Below are 21,168 nucleotides of genomic sequence, written 5' to 3' on the forward strand. Positions count from 1 at the left end.
AGAAACTTATGTGTTTGTGACACGAGAAAGAGAAAGACACGATGTGTCGTCGTTTGTGACGACGACGAGCGAAGAAATTTGCAGTTATATTCCCTCTTTTTCTTCCCTTTCGTTCTCTTCTAATTTTCTTCAATTTCGTTCTCTTTCTCCAACATCGTTGTCTTCGTCGTCATCGTCATCGTCGTCGTCGTTTTTCTTCTTCTTCTTCTTCTTCTCGTTTTCTCTTTCCTTCGCCTTTTCGTCGTTTTCTTCCTCAATTTCCCCTTCCATCACATTTTGATCTACTCCTACCACTGCAGAGAATTTTCTTCCTTCTCTACATCGTTCTCGGTTGCTCGCGGTTTAGACACGAGAGAGAAAGAGAGATGGATAGATAGATAGACAGATAGATAAATAGATAGATAGATAGGTAGAGAGAAAGAGAGAGAGGAAGAAAGACGGATCTGGAATTGAGAAAGAGACAGGTAGATCGAGAAAAAAGAGGAAAGAAGAGAAATCAAAGAAACATTTATTAGAGGAAAGACAGAGATATTAAGAGAGAAAGAGAGAGAGAGAGAGAGAGAGAGAGAGAGAGAGAGAGAGAGAGAAAGAGTAAAAGAAAGAGTAAGAGTATCTACATACATTCGTGGGCGGTGAGTGATTGTGTGATCGTCGGTGGCCAGTTTCCATTGGAAGTCATGCGAGATACCAGCGATATGACGGAGGACGCCCTGTCAGAGGTATGTAATAATAGGCAATAAATTTTCTCTATACGTATATATATATTTTTTCTTTCTATTCTGACGACAGTCAAACGCATTGTTGATTTTAATCTGTTAAAAATGTAATTCTATTCGAACGACTTTATTGATTTAAAAAAGAAATATATATATATATATATATATATATATATATGTATATATTAAGAACAGCGAGAGATTACAAATCGATTGATCGAATGTTCGATAATCGAAATGAATTATCGATAATATATGTAAACGTAAGATTTATTGTATATTTCATTACTAAATGTCGAAATACAATGATCGTTATTTGCATACTTAAGAGTCTAGGATGTTTATTCAAAAATTTTTGATCGCAGCAACATACGATCAATTAGATCGCGATCGTGAAAAGCGATCATTGCGGTCCGTTAATAGACACCCTAATGATCGTAAAAAGAGAAATGAATGGGGGTATTAAGTTTCTTGATTTATTTATTTTTCTCTTTCTTTTTAAAGACGCAATCATGGAAACAATTTTGTCTCATTGTCATAAAGTAAAATAGCGTTCGTTCATTAGCGTCAGTAAAGTAATAGAAGTTTATGCTTTCTGTGATAGATGGCGAGAAGATTAAGTCGTAAAATGTCGTGCGATCATTTTACCAAGGAAATCAAATTCTTCTTTATTTTTCTTACCGTCTATTTTCTATCTTTCTTTATTGTTATTATTATTATTATTATTATTATTATTATTATTATTATTTTATTATAGTTCTTTTATTATTATTATTATTATTGTTGTTGTTGTTGTTGTTGTTATTTTTTTTCTTTTCCTATTAACTCACGCGAATGGTTACGCGTGTAATCGAAGTTCAATCGAATTGATGAAGTTTGATTTAAATCGAGAGGAAGAAAAAAATCGATAAACATAGGAATATTAATGGTCGCTTTTGTAAATCGATTATGTCGAGATAATCCAAAGGCTAATGATGTAATTAATCACCTGTCGTGTTGCGTGAAACGTTACAACGCTGATCATGTTTCTCTTTTCTTAGCTTTTTTATTCGTGTCTTTTGTTTTTTTTTCTCTTTTTTCTCTTCCTCTGTTTTTCTATTCGAAAACAATACCTGAATAAACTTGTTGAAAATAAGAATCTAAGAGATCTTTCTTGCGAAGATCTTTTTTTTTAAAAAAAGATTGTACAAAACAATTCTTTTAATTAACTCGTCGTTCTATCGTTTCGAGTTCGAAACTCGAAAGAGGGTTAGAATACGAGATCGATTTTCTATTAATTTTATCGTGAAAAAGAAAAAAGAAAAAAAAAAGAGAAACAAGAAAAAAGAAAATTGATTTTCGAGAATCATTCGGCGAACAAATTTTTACGCTTCGCCGAGCAAACTCATTTTCCTTCGTAGTTTGAAGAACGCGCGTTAATTACGGGCTTTTATCGAGTCACCCGATAAATCGATTATCTCGAAGCATGTACGATAATTAAATAAATCGATCGGAATCGCGTTAACGTTTATTCGATGCATGGAATATATATTCACATATATATGTATATATATATATATATGTATATATGTATATACATATATATACATATACATATATATAATATATGTATATTAAAGTTCTTTTAGATTGTGATAGAGACAGAAACAGAGAGAGAGAGGGAGAGAGAGAGAGAGAGAAGGAGAAAGAGAGAAAGAGAGATTTTTATGATAATGAGACTTATATAAAAATATAACGAGCGCGTTACATTAACGATCGAAAGAGCGATAAAGTCTCGCGAATTACATCGATACAATTTAAAATTTTCTGGCGCGAAATGCTTAAAACCGGACGTACGATACTTAAGAAGGGACGGAGAAACTTCGTTGCCCCTTTCATTTCGTTTAATATATGCAATTTTACTCTTTGAATCTTATTATAAAAACGCGTTTAAACGCTTATAACAACTCGTCATTACATTATCGACTTGTTCGAAAAGTTGCTAATGATATTCAATAAATGTCGAATGAATATTCTTGAAAAGAGTAATTTATTTTTGAGCGCCGATAAAACGAGAGAGTAAAGAAAATGATTGAATAAAATTATAGAACGTATTCTGCATGCATAGATTTGGAAACATTTTTGTTGCTTCTGTATTTTCATTAAAAAATCGTTACCAGTTTTCGGTGCAATCCAATACATTGTTGTCGCGTCCATAAATATTCTCACAAAAGAGAAAAAGAGAGAGAGAGAAAGAGACAGCAAGGACTTGGCTCGAGTGCATCGATTTATTTCAGAGCGAATACCACGATTATTTGAACGCATTCTGGTGTTTCGAATACAAAAAATAGAGAAACAGAGAGAGAGAGAGAGAGAGAGAGAGAGAGAGAGAGAGAGAGAGAAATAGGAAAAAAGAGAAATAAAAAAAAAGAAGAAAAAAAAATTACTCTTTTACCGATGTCCATTCGAGCGATGATTGAAACTAAAATAGACGTGTATACATACTATATATATATAATATAAATACATATACATATACATATGTATATATACATATGTATACTTGTAAATCGATGTAAAATTTTTCAAAGATCTCTTTCAACTTGCGTTCAGCAAATAACGTTGATTTACGAGGACGCGTAGCAAGTATCGTCGTGTTTTCTCGAAGAGCCATATTCGTTTTCTGCTGCCGAACATGCAATGCACCTGCTCGTAATCGATTTTAGTAAGCAGAATCGTATTTCTTCTTGGCATCGTTCGATCGTTGAAAAAAGAAAAAAAAAAAAAAAAGTGAGAGAGAAAGAAAAGCAGAAAAAAAAGAAAAGACAAACTCTAAATACTTACAAGAATTATTCTTTTCCTTCTCTCTTTTTCTTTTATTTTTTGTTCATTCCTCTTCGTCTCATTTATTCCCGAAACGAGAGTTAGTCTCGTTAGAAAGATGCAAGGACGTCGTATTCCCGTTTCTTTTATGATCCTCCGAACGAGCGTAGTCCGCTCGTTTCGATGATTTAAATCTCCATTAAGGGGGACGTTACTTTGTCGACGGTGCGAATAATTACATTAACGCTGTCCCTTTCTCGCGCGAGGTGCGCGTGCCTCTTAGGAAGCAGCAAGCCTTTTAACCCTCCTCGTATTAACTCGAGTAATTGCGTGTAATTTCGCGATCGTTACGTGTCGGTTGTACTTACCTACTTCTTTATGCAAACAACTATTATTCGATTGCTCGTTTAAACTGCTTGAGAAGTAAATCGTGTACGGTTGCTTTCATTTTTTTTCCTTTTCTTTTCTTTTCTTTTTTTTTTTTTTTTTTTTTTTTTACTTTTATCTTTAACCCTCATGTTTATACGTAGTTTTAGTTTTACTTTTTATTTTTTTATTTACTCCGTTCATCGTCCCTTTACAAGCTTACTTAACTTTGTGAATCTCGTCCGAGATCGGACACGTTGAACTCGTCGATCGCGATCGCGATCGCGATCGCGATCCCTCGAAAGAGAAGACAATTTTCCGATTCTCGTAGAACAGGTTTCGTTTGGGCGTCATGGCTTGTGACCTTGAGAAAATCTCGCGTTCTAGCGACGTTCAATGCATCGCCAACGAACTGCATTTTCACCTTCGGCGAGTATTAATTCACCGTAATTTGGTAGAGTTCGTGGAGGGTGGTGAGTATTGTAAATTCGATCGAAGTTATCTTTTATTTTCTTGTCTTTTTTATTGTTTCTTTCTTCTTTTTTTTTCTTTTTCTTTTTGTTTCTCTATTTTTTTTTCTTTTTTTTTTTTTTGGCGATGATCGAAAGGCAAAACATCGTTGTCCTGCACTTTACAAGACATCCGCTTGGCAACGGGTTAGCGAGATATCGACTTGGTCTCTTAAGATGACTGCACCGAAGTGGTCAAACGTGTCCCTTTTGCTACGTACACACGGCACTCTACTACTATACTCGCGTATACTTCGGAGCATTCTCCGATCGTTGTCCTATTTATAGTCCTTGTATCTCTCGTGATGGGGCTCGAGTGAAAAAATAGATACTCTCAGCCAGTACATATATGTATATCGAAATATATATATATATATATATATATATATATATATATATGCATTAAAAAATTCCTTTACCAATTATGTTTCTAAATTATGTTAAATTTCTCCAGGTTTAAATCCTTTCGAATGAGTCAGCTTTATCGACTAACAAATTCATTTCAATACATTACCGTATATGTATGTACTATGTGGACAAGTACATGTAGTAAGAAGAATGAGAAAATAGCGAGTGTAACGTAGCGATAAGCCGTGGAAATTACATACTGTAGGTTTATGTAGGTACATATGTATGTATGTATATGCTAGAAATGCATTTCCTCTGTACGACGATTAACTGCAGCTTTAATAAAGCTCGCTCGGTAAAGTTGAGGTTTCATACGGTGTAAGCAGAAATTCATGTTCGTAGCTTGATCTTTTATTAGAGTAAAAAAGAATAAACGAGAAGTATGAAAAGGAAAGGAGATCGGTATAATACAATTTTTGTTGGCTGGGGAAAAAAATGATTTTAGTGATTAAAAAAAAAAAAAAAAAAAAAAAAGGATAAAAAAAAGAAAGAAAAATAGAGACGGTAAAATATTGTGCCGTTATATTCCAAATTAATTAAGATTTAATAACAATGTATGGTGTACGAACATCGAGAAAAGTCAAAGAGAAAAATGAAAAAGTTGGTAAAAGATAGCTCGAACAAGATCGATATCATAGAATTTATATTTTTCTTATTTTCTTTTCAGAAAGCCACGGTTGTGCTTACTTTACAATATAATTCAAATTCCATCTTTTTATCTTCTTGACAAAACGTCCTTGGTTTTCGTTTATTGTCTACTATGAATGGGTCACTGGGTATAACTTTCGAACTTGAATGTTCACAAAAAACTCATGGCCCTTTACTCTCTCGGTAATAAATTTTCAAAATTTACGAAGAATCATAGTCGATGGCTGTCTACCATAAATGTTTGAGAAAGTTCGTGGTAACGAAATCGGTTTTGGAAAAGTTTACCAACTTTCCATTTTCTTTTTTTTTGTTTCTTTACTTTTTCTTTTTATTTTTTGTAAAGAGTTTCCTAAAAAATTCTTGTCACGCGAGATTGTTCGGAAAAATTTATAATTATTTAATATCTATTGATATTATTTATATGAAAGTTTTGTCTCATAAAGGATTCTACTGTTTTATGGTTTTTCGCCTTTTTTTTTTCTTCTTTTTTAGGACACCATGATGGATTGCGGAGGAGACGGTGGAGCTTTAGAAGATTTCGTCGAATTGGCGACTGACATTGCTGATTCCTCACGAACCATACGAGGTAACAATAGATAATGAAATCTCTTTCAGTTTTTCTCATTTTCCTTAGAAAAATAACAAGATTCTTACGAGCGAATTTATTATCTTATTATAAAAGAAATTATCTTGGTCTTATATAAGGATAACGCCTGCAATTTGTTTTTCTTTCCATCTCTATCGTATAGCCGATCAATATTCACAACCAGTCGACTTATTTGCAAGGTAAATTATAGTTCTTCTGTTTTATTTTTCTTTTTTTTTTCTTTCTCATTTATAGATCTCAGCTTATCTATTTAATTGACGAGTTGACTCGTTTAACGCTCACGTTGCAGACATGTAAACCTATCAATTAAATCTCAACAAAGTTTTTAACGTGTTTTTTAATTTTCGAAGATTAATTATCGTCTATTTCTTCGTCGGGAAAAAACGTATTTTTTTCTTTTCTTTTTTTTTTTTTTTTCTTTCTTTCTTTTAACGCGTCGAAAGTTTCTCAAAAATTGCGAGAAAATATTGCACTGACAAATAGGTCCATCGAAATCGAAAAGTAGCAATCGAGATCATCGCGATTATTTATTTTTTTTTTTTTTCCCCTCGAGCGATCGTTGGTCTTTATCACAAAGTTACTCCTCTCGATCGTTCGCTTATTAGAGAGATCGATCCGTTTTCGTTCGGCGACCCAGTTTGTACGCTTTGTTCGAGCAACCCGAACTTACTCTCGTCTGTAATCATCACGTAATTACACTTTTTTTCGTTCTTTCTCTGTCCTTTCACGGCACCCATATTTTTCCTTTTTAGTTACATACACGAGACGATAAATTTTGATCACGCGATCGCTACTCGAGGCGTTGAATATTCGAGAGATGATGAACTTTAGCATTCCTCAAACAAAATTTCCCATTTACTCGAACTGTTTATTAAAGTAAACTTTCATCTCCGATAATTATTCGATTGAATTCTTTTTAATTCCTATAATTTTCACTGTTACCTACGCTTACTTTCAATTTACCCGAATAAAAAGAGATTTACAAAAAAAATTGATTTTCGCAAACGAGATAGGATCGACGTAGGATCGAGTTTTCTCATAATATTACGTTCGTGATCATCGTTAGTCCATTATCGTTGATATAGACGACAGAGCGAAGTAAATATATTTTTATGGGAGTTCACCTCATATCGCTTTTATAGGATATAGAAGAAACCCTGAGAGATTATTATTCAGGGCTACTCAATTAGATTATACAGTGGCCTACTCGGAAAAGGTCACTTTGTTTCCCTACTTGGATAGAAAATTATAAGCGCTCTCACTCTCTCTCTCTCTCCCTCTCTCTCTCTCTCTTTCTCTTTTTATCTTTAATTTTTCTCTCTTGTCCTTCTACATTTTCTAATCTCTTATATATTTACATAGAGATCGTGCGACTCGATTGAATAAATTACAACTTTACGACAAGTATAGTAACACCGTTTTACGAGCAAATACAACGTAGCTACTAAACGCCTCAAGGATAAATAAAATTAGAAAGACCGAGATTACATTAATTTAAATCGTTTGCGATCCAATTATACGAACCAACCGACACAAACGACTCAATAAAATCTCTTGTATTTTATGAGTTTTTATGTATGATAGACGATGATTAGACGCGTTCGATTCGTTTTTAAAAAAAATATTTATCGGAAAGATTAATCATAAAACAGACGGGGGGGGGGGTTGGCGTGCATTTACGTAACAAGGAAAATGAATTTTCGTTGACGGCGATAGGAATGAACGATGGTGGGTTAGAAACTGGAGAGTTTCCTTCAAATAAGCCGACCTCTTTCTGAAATATTAACTTTGTATGCTAATGGCGACCAAAGTTATTGCTGAAGCCAATGCCGAAGGCGGTTTTACTCGTGTCTCTCTCTCTCTCTCTTTCTTTCTTTCTCTCTTTCTCTGTCCCTCTCTCTTTTTCTTTCTCTTTTACTGTTGCTTTATACGGTAGCCAGGAAACCGCTTGATAGTTATTGCATCGAATAAACTTGTTTGTGTGTTCCGTGAACACAAATCGCAAAGTTTCTTTTCCAACTTCAACCTCCCACCAGATCTTCCACGAATCGTTGACGATATCGAATCAACTTTCAGACCGATTTCTGCATTTATTTGACGCATCTCCTGCGTTATTCATGTCCCGTTCCATTATTCATCCGGAAAAACGAATTCCGCGTTCGTTCGATATATCCTTACTCGCCTGATTTGCAATTTTCGAATGACGCTCGTATCGATTCCGATCGAGTAACACGGTTGACCTTGATTTTACATCGCTTTTTAAAATTTCATTTCATTTCTTTTATTTTTTTACTTCTCGTATTGTGCTGTACGTTGTTACAAAAAAAAAAAAAGAGAGAGAGAGAGAGAAAAGCAAGAAAAAGAAAAATATAGCACATAAATAAAAAAAATATATAAATCCCTTTTTTGGTCCTTCTAAATCTAATTTACTTAACTTAATGCAATCCAGTCTCGTTTCTTTACGAATAATATAAGAGAGGAGACATTTAAATCTCGATATCCCTGTGGGAACGTCCGGCAGGACGAGTCGAATTGGCGCCTTTTGAAGGTTTCGTTGAAGGGAAAAAAAGATAGGGAGGGGGAAAAAAAACAATGAACTCGTTTCTGGCTGGTCCGGACACAGTCCTGATAGAGAAGAAAGAGAGAAAAAGAGAAGAAGAGAGAAAAGGAAAGAAAAAGAGATGGAGACGGATCTGATCGTAACGAACTTCTTAGGAGAAAAGAAGTATTCAAGTTCGATCCAAAAAAAAAAAAAAAAAGAAAAGAAAAGAAAAAAAGAAAAAAGATAAGAAAGAAAGCATGCAAATTTAAAACGAGTATTCTTTATTATGGATAGAAACGAAATTGGTTCGAAGTACCTGTCGTTTAAAAAACTCCATTTTTTCTCCTTTCTTTTTCATTTTTTTTTTTTTTTTCTTCTAATAGTTCAGTTCGATACGAGTAGTAGTCTTTTAAAAGATCACGAGTTCTCGTTCCCAAGGTCCTTTCAAAGAAGTAGACGACTTCGTTAGGTTCATCTTATGTTTGAGAGTCAGGTCCAAATAACTCGATCGACTTCCACCCCCCATGGACGATCAAGACCCCCTTTTCTGTTCCCAGGAACAGCCCAACCCCCGAACTTTACCCTCGCTTGTCGACCCTTTACACTCTCACGATGGTGTGCGAACAAAGTGCCTCATGTACGTACACGACTTTCGTCTACAGCACACAAACGTTCTAATACATCGTAACGACGAAAAGAGAAAGAGAGACAGAGAGAGAGAGAGAGAGAGAGAGAGAGAGAGAGAGAGAGAAGATGGAAAAAGAGAGAAAGAGAGAGTGAGAGGGAGACTCGTGCGAAATCCGATGGATTCGCAGGACGAACGGCGGGGTGGATCGCGACAGGTAGTTCCCATGGAACGTTTGTGGAGCAGAATTCCCACAGGATATTGAAACCGGGTCGTCTCGTCCTAAATTTCGTCATCGTTCATTCAAACGATTCATTCGCTTTGCTCCTTCGAATCTCTCGTAAATCTAATAAACCAAATGAGATATAATACTTATCAAAGAAATTTACAAGAATGTAACAATCGATGGAATGAATAATCGTAATATTTGAAACAGTTTCGTTTAATTAACTTTTCGTACTTTCTCATAACGCAGATGCTGCTGAAAGGTTGCTGACATTATTGGGCGTAGACGATGAAAACGATGATCTCCTTTCCTCTTCCGAAGACGAGGGTGTCGAGGTAGACGTAGAAGACGAAGAGGACGAGGATCGACCTGAAAATACAAGGTTACTTCATCAATTAGCGGCATCGTTGGCACAAGAGTTGAAATATTCACAGCAGAAGCATGACCCAGGACCTACGAGGATAATTGCCCAAGGACGGGGAAACTTCGACGAGAGAGATCAAAATGTTGAGATGGTCCAGGACGATAGTTTCCACGGTCAAAGTCCTTTTCGAAATCAGATTGACCTAAAAACGTCGGACAGTCAATTCCATGGTGATCCCTTTGTTCAGAATCAATTCGCTCCTACAAGGAGATACTCCTTTGGGTATTCTTTCCAAGGTCATTCAAATGATCTCGACGTTTTTGAAACGAAGGAGAGTTTAAAGACGTCGAATCGTCATCATTATCGTCATTATCATCATCATCATCATCATCATCATCATCATCGTCGTCGTCGTCGTCATCGTCATCATCATCATCATCAGCAGCAGCAGCAGCAACAGCAGCAACAACAGCAGCAGCAGCAGCAGCAGCAGCATCGTTCGAAGATGAATGACGAACAAGAGGAAAGATCGATCCTTCATCGGGATCACGTTTCTGGATCTTGGGGTTCTGGCTGGGATGCCTGTGCCACGGAAGCTTTGAGATATCTCGTGGAAGACGAAGGACTGCCAGCTCATCATCCAACCGTCCTAGCAATGAAAAATCATCTTGAGCTTCAAAGAGGACGAGTATTCGCTCAGTACACCGCATAAACGAGTTTAACGAGTTGCGAGAGTTGTCTCGGTACACATTCGTCGAGGCACCCATATATATTGTGATAATCGTGCGCGGATCCGTGATCGATACGACGATAAGACGCGAGAGTCTCTCTGTCTCCGTATAACGTTGTCTCGTTCTCCTCAGTCGTTCGCATTTTGCAGAAATGCAGTTTTCATCGTAAACTCAAAATGGAATACGCTTATATCGGCCCTGTCGGATGGATCAAAACGGACAGGAGCTGCAAATACGCTTTTGATAAAACGAAGGTTAGAAGAAGAGTTTAATCGTTTGGCGTATTTAATTATTAAAAGAAAATAATTTGTTGCTTCTTCGACGAATCGTTTCGTTACGTATGGACTTGTTTTATCTATCTATCTATCTATCTATCTATCTATCTATCTATCTATCTATCTATCCCTCCCTCTATCTTTTTTCTAGTTTTTTTTTTCTTTTTCTTTTCTTCGTTTTATTTTTTCCCTCCTTTTCTTTCTTCTCTTTTTATAATATTTGTAATTGATAATTGTGTTTACTTTGCGAGTGGACAATCGAAGGATAATATAATATGGATAATCATGGATTGAATTTCTTTCGGTAGCTACGTGATTCTTAATCGGTGATTTTTTTTTATTTTTATTTTATATATCTTCTCATCGTTCTCCTTTTATTTTTTCATTTCGACGTTATGTCGATTTAACTTCCTAACGAACGTCAATACGAATGTCAATATAATCGATCTGAGAGTTTAGAGATTCTATAGATGAAAAAGTTAGAATGCTTGTATCCGATGGGATACGAGTGAACTCATCGAAGTTCGTTCGTTCGTTCGTTCGTTCGTTCGTTTATCGATGAGAAAACTTTCGTACTCTGTGAACTAGGCGAATCAAAGAGGTGACATTAGTCGTGATGAATCGTAGATAAACGTCCGCTAGATTGAAATTAATTAAACATAGAACAAATTTCTAGGATTATCTATAGTAACTTTTACAAACACACGCGTATATACACACACATAGACATACACACAAATACACACACATACACACCTATAAGCTGATGCTAGATTAGATGAATCGAATCAGAAAATGAAAAAGAACGATGAACATTAATCGGTACCGTACAATTAGAGTATATATCATTTTTCTTTAGATATTTTCTTTCTTATTTTTTTAATTAATTTATTTGAAGGAAGATCAGCTCGAGAATCGAGTCTAGTTTGTTATCGTAGAACGATCTATGTAATACGTGTCTATCGGAATTTGTTGTCACCGATTATTATCTACGTAATCGCAAGAGTTTTCGTAGCGACGAATCGGAGATTATAGATAGAGGAATTATTTCTATTAACGATAGATCGATAAATTATTGATTAGAAACAATAATATACAATGAGAACATCGTTCCTCGTATACGACGAATCGAATTCAGTATCGACGATTGAATCGATTCGATGAGACGAAATCAATGGAAAGAATGGATATATCCTCGCGAATGGTTTTGGATCGATGCCTCAAGTTATCTCGATCGTTTACCATTCGCTTCGGAAAATCGAATTTTTTTCCCTACGGCTACGATCCATCGCGCGAAGCCGAATAAATTGTTTTACGATGATTTAAGCTTTTACGAGATGGATCGTACAAAATGATCGTGAAATCGGCATATCTGTACATATGTATGATATATATCGTTTTAACTTATACACACGACTATTGTTACTTTTACAATAAATCATTGTAGATAACATTGACCACTAAAAATAAACGAGAGCTAAGTTAATTCCACGTATTCGTCATTTCATTTACTTCCTATTGTTATATATTTTTTGTCTCTTTCTTTTCCTTTTTCTCTTTTTCCATTCATTCTTTTTGTTTTCTTCTTCTTCTTTTCTTCTTGTTCTATTTTCAAAAAATCAATCAGAAGAGATCATTGGAAAGTCGTTTGCTTTTAATCACAATTTATAAGGAATTTTATCGATTAACGAAATATCCGAAGGTTTTAAAGGTGGATCGATATGGCGTAGATAATCGTAGAAGAGAAAGAGGAATGGACGGAGAAGGGGGAGGAAGATGAGGAGGGTAAAGAGGTTGAATCCGGCACGCGAACGACTCGAAAAGGATCCCCTAGCAACCTCTATCGGCAAGAACGCCGGAGGGATCTCTACGCCAATGGGGCATCTGGTGTTGCCTCGTAGCACATGCCATGCATCTGCTCCATCAAGGTACTTTTGTTGTCTTCGACGTTCGTACGGCGAAAATAAGCCGAAGGCAACGTGGCCACCGTTACCAAGTGAATCTACGCGATGTCTGTTAAATCCCTAGCGTACCCTCCTCTCCGTATACTCTCTCTCCTCTCTTCCACCCCTTATATACCGCCTTCTCTCTGAAAGATTTAAAATCGTTTAAAATCCTTCGTTGATCCCTGTTGATGATCATATACATACCTTTTTTTAATACGTTTAGGTTCTGTAGAATCTAAAAAACAGAAAAAAGGAACAATGCCTATACGAAGATTCAATCGTTAAATTGAACTTTACAGCTTCGAAGAGTCTTCGAAGAGGCAGGCAGATCGTGGGACATATCCTGTCTGTTGGTCGATCAACGAGAACGTTTTTTTGACTAGCAACATTCTCGAAGGTCTCCTTTTTTAATGCGCCGGAGCTCTTCAACGAAGTTTCAAGAGAGTAAGAAGGGCCAGGGGGAGTGGACGGGTGGTTGACCGACACAGAGGGGAGCGAACAGCTGTCTTGGTCGAATCGTCAGGTGGTATACCGCCGACGCGTCGTCAGCTGCGGGGGTGAGAATACGAAAAAAGGGTTGAGAATAGTTGGTTAGAATCCAAGTATTACTCGATATCGAATACCGGCCGTTTGGTCGATTGGAAAATCAACGTTCTTCTCAAAGAACTCTCTTTGAGAATTCTAGCTATTCTTTCTTCTTTTCTTCCATTATTTCGAAGAAATCAAAGAAAAAAAGATATGAACAAATAAATACCTTGGGTTATATATAGTCGCATAATTTAACACGTGAAAATAGTAAAATTAACGATATAAAATCGTTAGTATAGACAGGAGTTTAGGAGCAAGAGAGAAAAGGTGTACGGCACGAGCGCTTTCCTAATCTACGATCTGTTCCTTTCTTCCGGGCAGCTGTTGATGTTTTTCAAAAATAAAAGGACCTTTTCCATTCTTCTTCTTTCATCAGTTTCAAGGGTGTACCACCTTTCAGCCTTTCAAAACTTTAACAGGCTTTGGTCATTTTCTTTACTTTCTTTTTCTTTATCGATCATTATTCGTTCTAAATGTATTATTATTGCTATCTAAGCATTTATTTTGTTTCTTTTTCTTTTTTATTTGATTATTTCTTACAATATACTGATCCTTCTTTTTATCTACTTCTCTCTCTCTCTCTCTCTCTCTCTCTCTCTCTCTCTCTCTCTCCTATTTTGATCCATTTTTGTAGATTTTTGGCAAAAGAACGAAAGGTGGGCCGATCTCCACCGTACGGTTAGTAGAATCCTGGCAGATGTATACTTCCGGCAGCTGTAAGAGCCACGTTGTCGTGTGCCTTTATGGTGCACGCGCCCTCGACCGTCTACCATATAACGAGACGGCACACCGCGATCGGACATTAAAAATGAGCACAGCTGACGAATTCTCTAAGGTAGACGAAAATTAACTTTTTCTTTTTAATCCTCTTCTACCTTTTGTTTATCCTAAAACTATCATTTCCTCCTTACCATATACATAGACGAGTAATCGTCTAAAATTAAAAAGATGATATCATCGTATTTGATTAACGTCTTGATGAAATAAAAAGTAGATCGTGTTAACGAATATTATAATCAACGTCTCTTTTCTTTTCTCTTCTTTTCTTTTCTTTTCTTTTTTTAATAAACGAAACGAGAGACTTATGTCTTTATTGTTTCTTCTTCTTTTTCTCTCTTTTTGTTTTTTTTTTCTACAGGAAAGAGAAAGAGAAAAAAAAAGAAAGAAAGAAAGAAAGAAAGAAGAAAAAACTGTACTACAGTCTTCTTTAACTCCTTCCTTTACTTTTCTTTTGTTTTTTAATCTTTTTGTTAATATCTTGCATCTCTTCGTTACACGACATGCTGTAGCCAGCTGTCGGATACGCGACGCTTCTTGCTCGACTACTTGCAGCTTGTGCTTCTTTTCTTACAACGTTATAACGATCACTCTCTCTTTATCTCTCTCTCTCTCTCTCTCTCTCTCTCTCTCTCTCTCTCTCTCTCTCTCTCTAAAAACACTGTACTTACGTAGAAACATATAATTTATTAACTTGTCCCTTTTTTGCTTTTCTTTGTTCTTTTTTTTTTTGTACTTAAATGACGATGTTACTGACGGATTATAGCGATAACGTTATCCTTTTTGCGTTTAATATCTTAGTGATCCTATTTGGATCTCGATCAAGTACAGGATATATCTCTTATCTTGTTTTTATTAACAAACTCATTATCACATGTAGGATCGATCGAGGCTACTATCTCAAAGTGTCCAGTCTCGTAAGAGTCTCTTTCTGTCTCTTTTCCTCTTCCTTTTTCTTTTTTCCTTTTTCCTTGTAAGGAAAAAAAAATAAGAAACAGTACACGCGTCCACAAGGATACTAGGGGCCGGTTATACCGGCTACGTTTAACGACAGTATATCAGTTGATCCTTGATCAAAGGATTAAATTCAGTTGTACCAACGTTGGTCAGTGATTAATTAATTGTCGATTAAACTTCTATTCCATAATTTGTTTAGTATATTATTTTACTTATCCGTACGATTCGTATGAAAATACGCATACGTTTCTAATATGGTATTATCGAACATAAATGTGTATAGTATTAGTAATTGAGAACGTATGTATATACTTTTCGTTCGGACTGATTTATGTTTGGCAATATCGAAAAATATATATACTTCCTACAAATATCGATTAAAAAAAAAAAAAAGCTTTGATAGAAGAGGTACTTTATCATGTTTAATTAAAATTTTATATTAATCGATAGCATTAATATAACCGAAGGAAAAAATATGTTTCTGTTATAAAGTTTATATAATTTTCTTATTAATACACGCGTGTACATACACACATGCACACACATACATAATCTTTTTTTGTTTCAATAAAAGATATGTTGTTATAAAAATAATGATGGGTACTATCGATGAATCCTATTATTATATGTATACGTTTATTTTTGCTCTTTTATTTATATATATATATATATATATTTATATATGTATTTTAAGTATATCAATTTATAAATATATTAATAATATATTTATATATTACTTAATATAAATAAACATTTAAAATCATAAGAAACTTATGATAAAACTTTTTTAAGAAATATTTTGATAAACCAACATGAAGTTAGCAAAGTTTATATTTCATGTTTGATCAACAAGTTTACCTCATCTATGGATGATACAACGGAAAATATTTATGTTAAACCGAGATCACCAATGAGCTTCAATTCAGCCGAACTTCCTTTCAAATTTAACTTAAAATTTACAACCGGTCCTAGTTCAGTTTTAGTTAATCGAATCCGAGACTACAGTTATCTCACATCTGCATCTACGTGATCTACGAACATATTCCATGGGTCACGATTCCTCGGGACGTGGCAATTTAGTCAATTTACTCAGTTCCCTCAACGTCCATGCATAATGGACCATCAGCAGCCCCCATATCATCGACAATTATTCTTCTTTGACGAAACACCTCTTTGTAGTATCGTAATATTTCTAAATAATATCCAATAAAATCTCTACATGATATCCGATATAATATAAACACAATAGAACGAAATCTAACGACCTCTAATATCATACGATATAAAATGTAATAATAAAAAAAAATATGTATATATGTACATGTTATAAAATTATATTTATAATAGAATATATCGCGATTAGTTGAAAGTTAGAAAAAAGTTTAATAACGAAAAATCTACATCGCTTTGAGTCAGCTACAAAATGTACGTAAAAAATTCTTTTTTCCTCGTTCTTTTTCTTCGAGTTACGAAAGTCAACATAGATCTTATTTCTATCTTTGTTTTTTCTTTTTTTTTTTTAATAGATTTCTAATAATTATTTGCAATCAAACTCGAATGTAATAAATTATCGATGTCGATGATTATCTCATGAATAATACGTACATAACAGCAACTTTTTCTATTAAATATGATTCTTATTGCAAATGATCGCTGATATATAAATATTCAAATAAAATGATAGATATCTATTAAAAAAAAAAAAAAAAAAAAGAAGAAGAAAGAAAAAAAAGAACTATATTGATATAATTATCGACTATAACTCGATAAAGTCACGATTAAAGAAGAAAGAAAAAATAAATAAAAGATAAAAAATTATTTACATGCATTTTGCAGTTTACTTCGAGACGTACAAATTTCTCTTATTAAACATCAAGATATCTATTCGAACATCTATGGACGACTGACACTCTGTATTAGAATTATAAATGAATGATACACCATAATGCGGGTAGAAAAAAATATTTCGTTTGCCATGAAGATATTACAAGATATACTACGCTCGTCTAGAGTTCTTAATTCATACAAAATTTAATCATATTAACGTGGTAACTCTTAGTACACAACATATCGTTGATAACTAAAGTTTTGATTAATTAAAATCGTAACATTTACTAACGAAATAATTTACAATATTCGATATTTAATAAGAAAAAGTAATATTTAGAGTTCACTTCTTTTTCCTTTCTTTTCTTTTTAAGATAGTGTTTAAAGAAAGGAGATAGTTAGGATTAAAAATCAGTGGCACGCGAACAGACAGTAAACGGGTGGCAGAAAACCGGAAGCAGGAAATGGTGCCGATGACGAGGGTGAAAAGGAAAGAGGTTGAGGACTCCCCGAGTACGACGATATATAGTATGTTGTCTCTCGATAAGTTCTCCCCTTCTCTTTCTTTTGCATGTGACCAACATATGTGGGTTCCTTTCTCGGTTAGCAAAGTTCAGAAGAGAAGGTAGAGTGTCATGGAGGGTATGGGGGAGAGAGAAAGAGAAAGAAAGAGAGAATAAGAGAGAAAGAGAGAGAGAGAGAGAGAGAGAGAGAGAGAGAGAGAGAGAGAGTAAAGCACCCTTCGAGTTGGGCGCTGCCGAGCCAGCTGATGTTGTGTCGGCTTTGCCCTTCTTCAGTTACTCTTGGACCGTGCCTCTGGGATAAAGCTCAGGCCTCGAGTTTCCTCGAGTTTGTTCGCCGGACGTTGACCTAACGACCTTGACCTTTACGAAGGAGGTCAATCGAAGAAGAAGAGAAATCTCTGATTGATCAAGGTAAGACATATCTCGATATTCCGATCGATCCATTCCTTCTTTTGATCGTAACAATCGCTTTCGGAAATGTCTTTGTTTTGACAATTTTTTTTTCTTTTCTTTTCTTTTCCTTTTTTTCTTCTTTTTAATTCATCGATAAAGATCGATCGTCAATCGTTTTTTTTCTCTCTTATTTCTTCCTGTTGAGGCGTTATTTTTAAATGAGAAAAAAAATGAATGCGTGCAATCAATCGCATGGTGAAACAACACGAACGATCGACTACACTTTTTCAATGTTCTCTCTCACTCTTTGTTTCTCTTTTTTCCTTATTCTTATACATGTATATATGTATTTTTATCCACATTCTCGTCGACGTTGGATCTCTGCTATTGACTCGTGATAATTTCTTTTTTTGGTTATCTTTGAAAAAAGAGAGGAATTGATCGAATCCTTCCTTCGTCGAATATCAGAGAAAATATATATCGAATGATTGTAAGTACATTTGTCTGTCATCCTTTCGTCTTATTTTTTATCAGCGTAATTTCTTTTTTTTTCTTTCTTTCTGTTTTCTTTTTCTCCCCCAATAAAGACCTCAAAGACACGATATATCAAATTTTTTTTATCGATCCAATTGACTTTTCGTTAAACTAATTACTAAACTTAGTATTATGATCTCTTTGACATTTAGAATTATCTTATAACCTTCGTTACATTTTACACCGATCTTCATTTGCTCGTCGAGCTTCATTTCATTCGTACTAAAGCTTCTCGTTTAGAAACTCGTGTAGAAAGTTTAAGTTAAACACGTGTCGAAAAAAAAATTGATCTTGTTAGATATAATTCTATCTGAAGTTAAGAGAATTTATGTAATCTAACGTACGTAAATACATACCATACATACGTATCTAAGTAAGTAATTACTTCTAACACTGCATATCTTCTTTATTACATTCAAGTTAATTTCAAAATTCTGTTAAAAATATATGAAGAGTAGGAGGAAGAGGAGGAGGAGGAGGAGAAAAAGTTTCGATTAGAGAAAAGAAGTTGAGGAGGTTTAAAGACTGTAAAAAGAAAAGAAAAAGAACAAAAAAATAATAATAAAAAGAAAAAAAAAAGGAAAGCAAAGCGTTTGGCTTCGAAGAATATTATTGTAACTCGATCAGAAATAATTATACCCGGCTGCTTAATGTCGTTCCCACCGTACCAAGATAAGAAACCGGTAAGTTCTCTCTCTCTCTCTCTGTCTTTTCTTTTCTTCTTTTCTTTCTCTCAGTTCACGGTCTCTCTCTCTCTTTCTCTCTCTCTTTCTCTCTCTCTCTCTCTCTCTCTCTCTCTCTCTCTCTCTCCCTATTTCACTCTCTTGTTTCATCTTTCCATCAGCATTGCAGAAACAGAAAGAGGTTTTCGATTGGGATATTGTAGTTAAGGCATCGTTTTTACCAACGAATCCCTCCCTCTCATTGATCGTTGAACTCTGCTTATACGTTTAGTCGCATTGGCTCGTTTTCTCCCTTCCTTTCTGTTTCCCCACCCCTCTCTTTCTTTCTATCTCTCTCTTTTCTCTCTCTCTCTCTCTCTCTCTCTTTCTACGTCTCTCTCATTCGTTCGCACGGGGGTGACGCGAATCTGGCAATCCGAGGGGGTTTGAGAATCCTTAGTAACAGTGTAATGCTCTTCGAGTATTGATTTCAGGCCAGGAGAGAGAGAGTTTTAGGCTTGCATTACACGGTTGGTTCTACGAAACGTCCTGCAAACATCAGTTATCCTATTTCAACAGGATAATTTCTTATCATTTTAATCTTTAAGCTCTTCTCCTAATATAAATGTAGGAGGATCGAAGTATATATTAATTATTCAATGATATTTCGTTGTTTAATAGATGATACCAGAAATCGAGGGTGCTCAATACATTCCCATGCCAATGACGATACCTCCTTCTCCATCGACGACCGCATCGACACCGTCGACGATGGAAATGGCGTCGGGCCCAATCGATTACAGCTTGCCCAAAAGATTAGATCAGGATGATCGATCTCCCATAAAAGCTTGGAGCAGGTTGGAATGGCTCTTATCGGCATTCAAGGCCAATGGACAAAAGTGCAACATGCAAACCGCTCTCGAAGCTACCTTTCGCGGTGACGATCTTTTTTATACGAGTCAAAGTCGATCTCAAGGATATTCCCGATTTCCTTCATCCACGTCATCTTCCATATCCTCTTCCATGTCCTCCTTATCGTCGATCCCGTCATCTTCGTCGTTTATTAAGTCATCCAAATCATCGAGATCGGCCAAATCAAATCATTCATCCTCTTATTATCAACCATCATTTTCCTCGCAATCGGTATTCTCACCGCAACGAACATTCCCATCCTCGCGATCATCATTCTCGTCATTACCGTCATTCTCGTCACATTCATCATCCTCGAACGAATCATCATCCTCTTCTGACCAATCAGTTTTAATGTATTATCGACGAAAAAAGGAACGCAATTGTTCTTACAACAACATGAACGATACGAAAGATAGAAAAGGCTAGCAAAAATTTTGTTAATATATGTAGCTATTGCCGAAAGAAATATTGCGACGTGACTGTATTATGTTCATCTATTACGAAATCCAAAGATTGTATTAATTAATAGTTGTAAAGATCTTTACGAGGAATACTCGTGATTAATGGGTGAAATCGATAGAAAATAAATTGATGCGTCCGACAAAATCGAAGATTTATCTAATATTTACAATTGGCAGACAAATTGATAATAGTAGTTAATGGTATATTTGAATGTTTTATCCATTTGTCGGATGCATCGTTTACTTCGTTGTATTTATACCAAATTTTGCTATACTAGTCAGTAAACTAAGCAATGAGATTGAGTTCCGTAGGATATAGATAAACATTATTTAGATAATTACTTTATATCGTTAAGTTAAAATTATATAAAAGACCGTGCATGTTTGTTTAACCTTGAAGGATAAATGTCTCAAGGGAAATACTCGTAAAAAGATATAGGATAGATCTGAAATAGATATGTTAAATTATATTGAATGTCGACGAAATGTCACGCTGGCATTTAGATAAATTTAATAAAAGGATTGTGTTCTCTTTAAGTTTAAGACGCAAAATAATTTGTAATATATTCGTTTAAAAGCGAAACAATGGCTGACCCGCGTTACGTGTACGATTTAATTCATGTATTTATGTATGTTATATGTGATTTTGGAATCGTGGACCAAATATAATATAAATCTATAAAAACAAAAAATATGAGGTTGAGTGTAAATGTATATTTTTTTTTCTATTTCCCTTTATATATATATATATATATATATATATATATA

The 21,168-nt window shown here is 34.9% G+C and overlaps 2 protein-coding genes across 5 annotated transcripts; both read left to right on the top strand.

Annotated features, from left to right (window-relative positions):
• The first annotated feature begins 539 nt into the window (after positions 1-539).
• Positions 540-12,305, top strand: LOC122634025 (lateral signaling target protein 2 homolog). The gene is made up of 3 exons (XM_043822582.1): positions 540-719; positions 5,942-6,035; positions 9,699-12,305. Exons 1-3 carry the CDS (start codon positions 678-680, stop codon positions 10,523-10,525), a joined length of 963 nt encoding a protein of 320 aa, XP_043678517.1. The 5' UTR covers positions 540-677; the 3' UTR covers positions 10,526-12,305.
• A 146-nt stretch (positions 12,306-12,451) lies between these two features.
• LOC122634032 (uncharacterized serine-rich protein C215.13-like) lies at positions 12,452-21,159 on the top strand. Of its 4 annotated transcripts, none has more exons than XM_043822591.1 (2): positions 12,452-14,188; positions 19,709-21,159. In XM_043822591.1, exons 1-2 carry the CDS (start codon positions 14,051-14,053, stop codon positions 20,363-20,365), a joined length of 795 nt encoding a protein of 264 aa, XP_043678526.1. In that variant the 5' UTR covers positions 12,452-14,050; the 3' UTR covers positions 20,366-21,159. The 4 variants fall into 4 exon arrangements, with proteins under 4 accessions (XP_043678526.1, XP_043678546.1, XP_043678538.1 ...); XM_043822611.1 differs by lacking the exon at positions 12,452-14,188 and adding an exon at positions 17,631-17,849; XM_043822603.1 differs by lacking the exon at positions 12,452-14,188 and adding an exon at positions 18,929-19,048.
• The last annotated feature ends 9 nt before the right edge of the window (positions 21,160-21,168 follow it).

The sequence above is a fragment of the Vespula pensylvanica genome, chromosome 1 (assembly GCF_014466175.1).
Source record: "Vespula pensylvanica isolate Volc-1 chromosome 1, ASM1446617v1, whole genome shotgun sequence".
Taxonomy (NCBI): Eukaryota; Metazoa; Arthropoda; class Insecta; order Hymenoptera; family Vespidae; genus Vespula; species Vespula pensylvanica.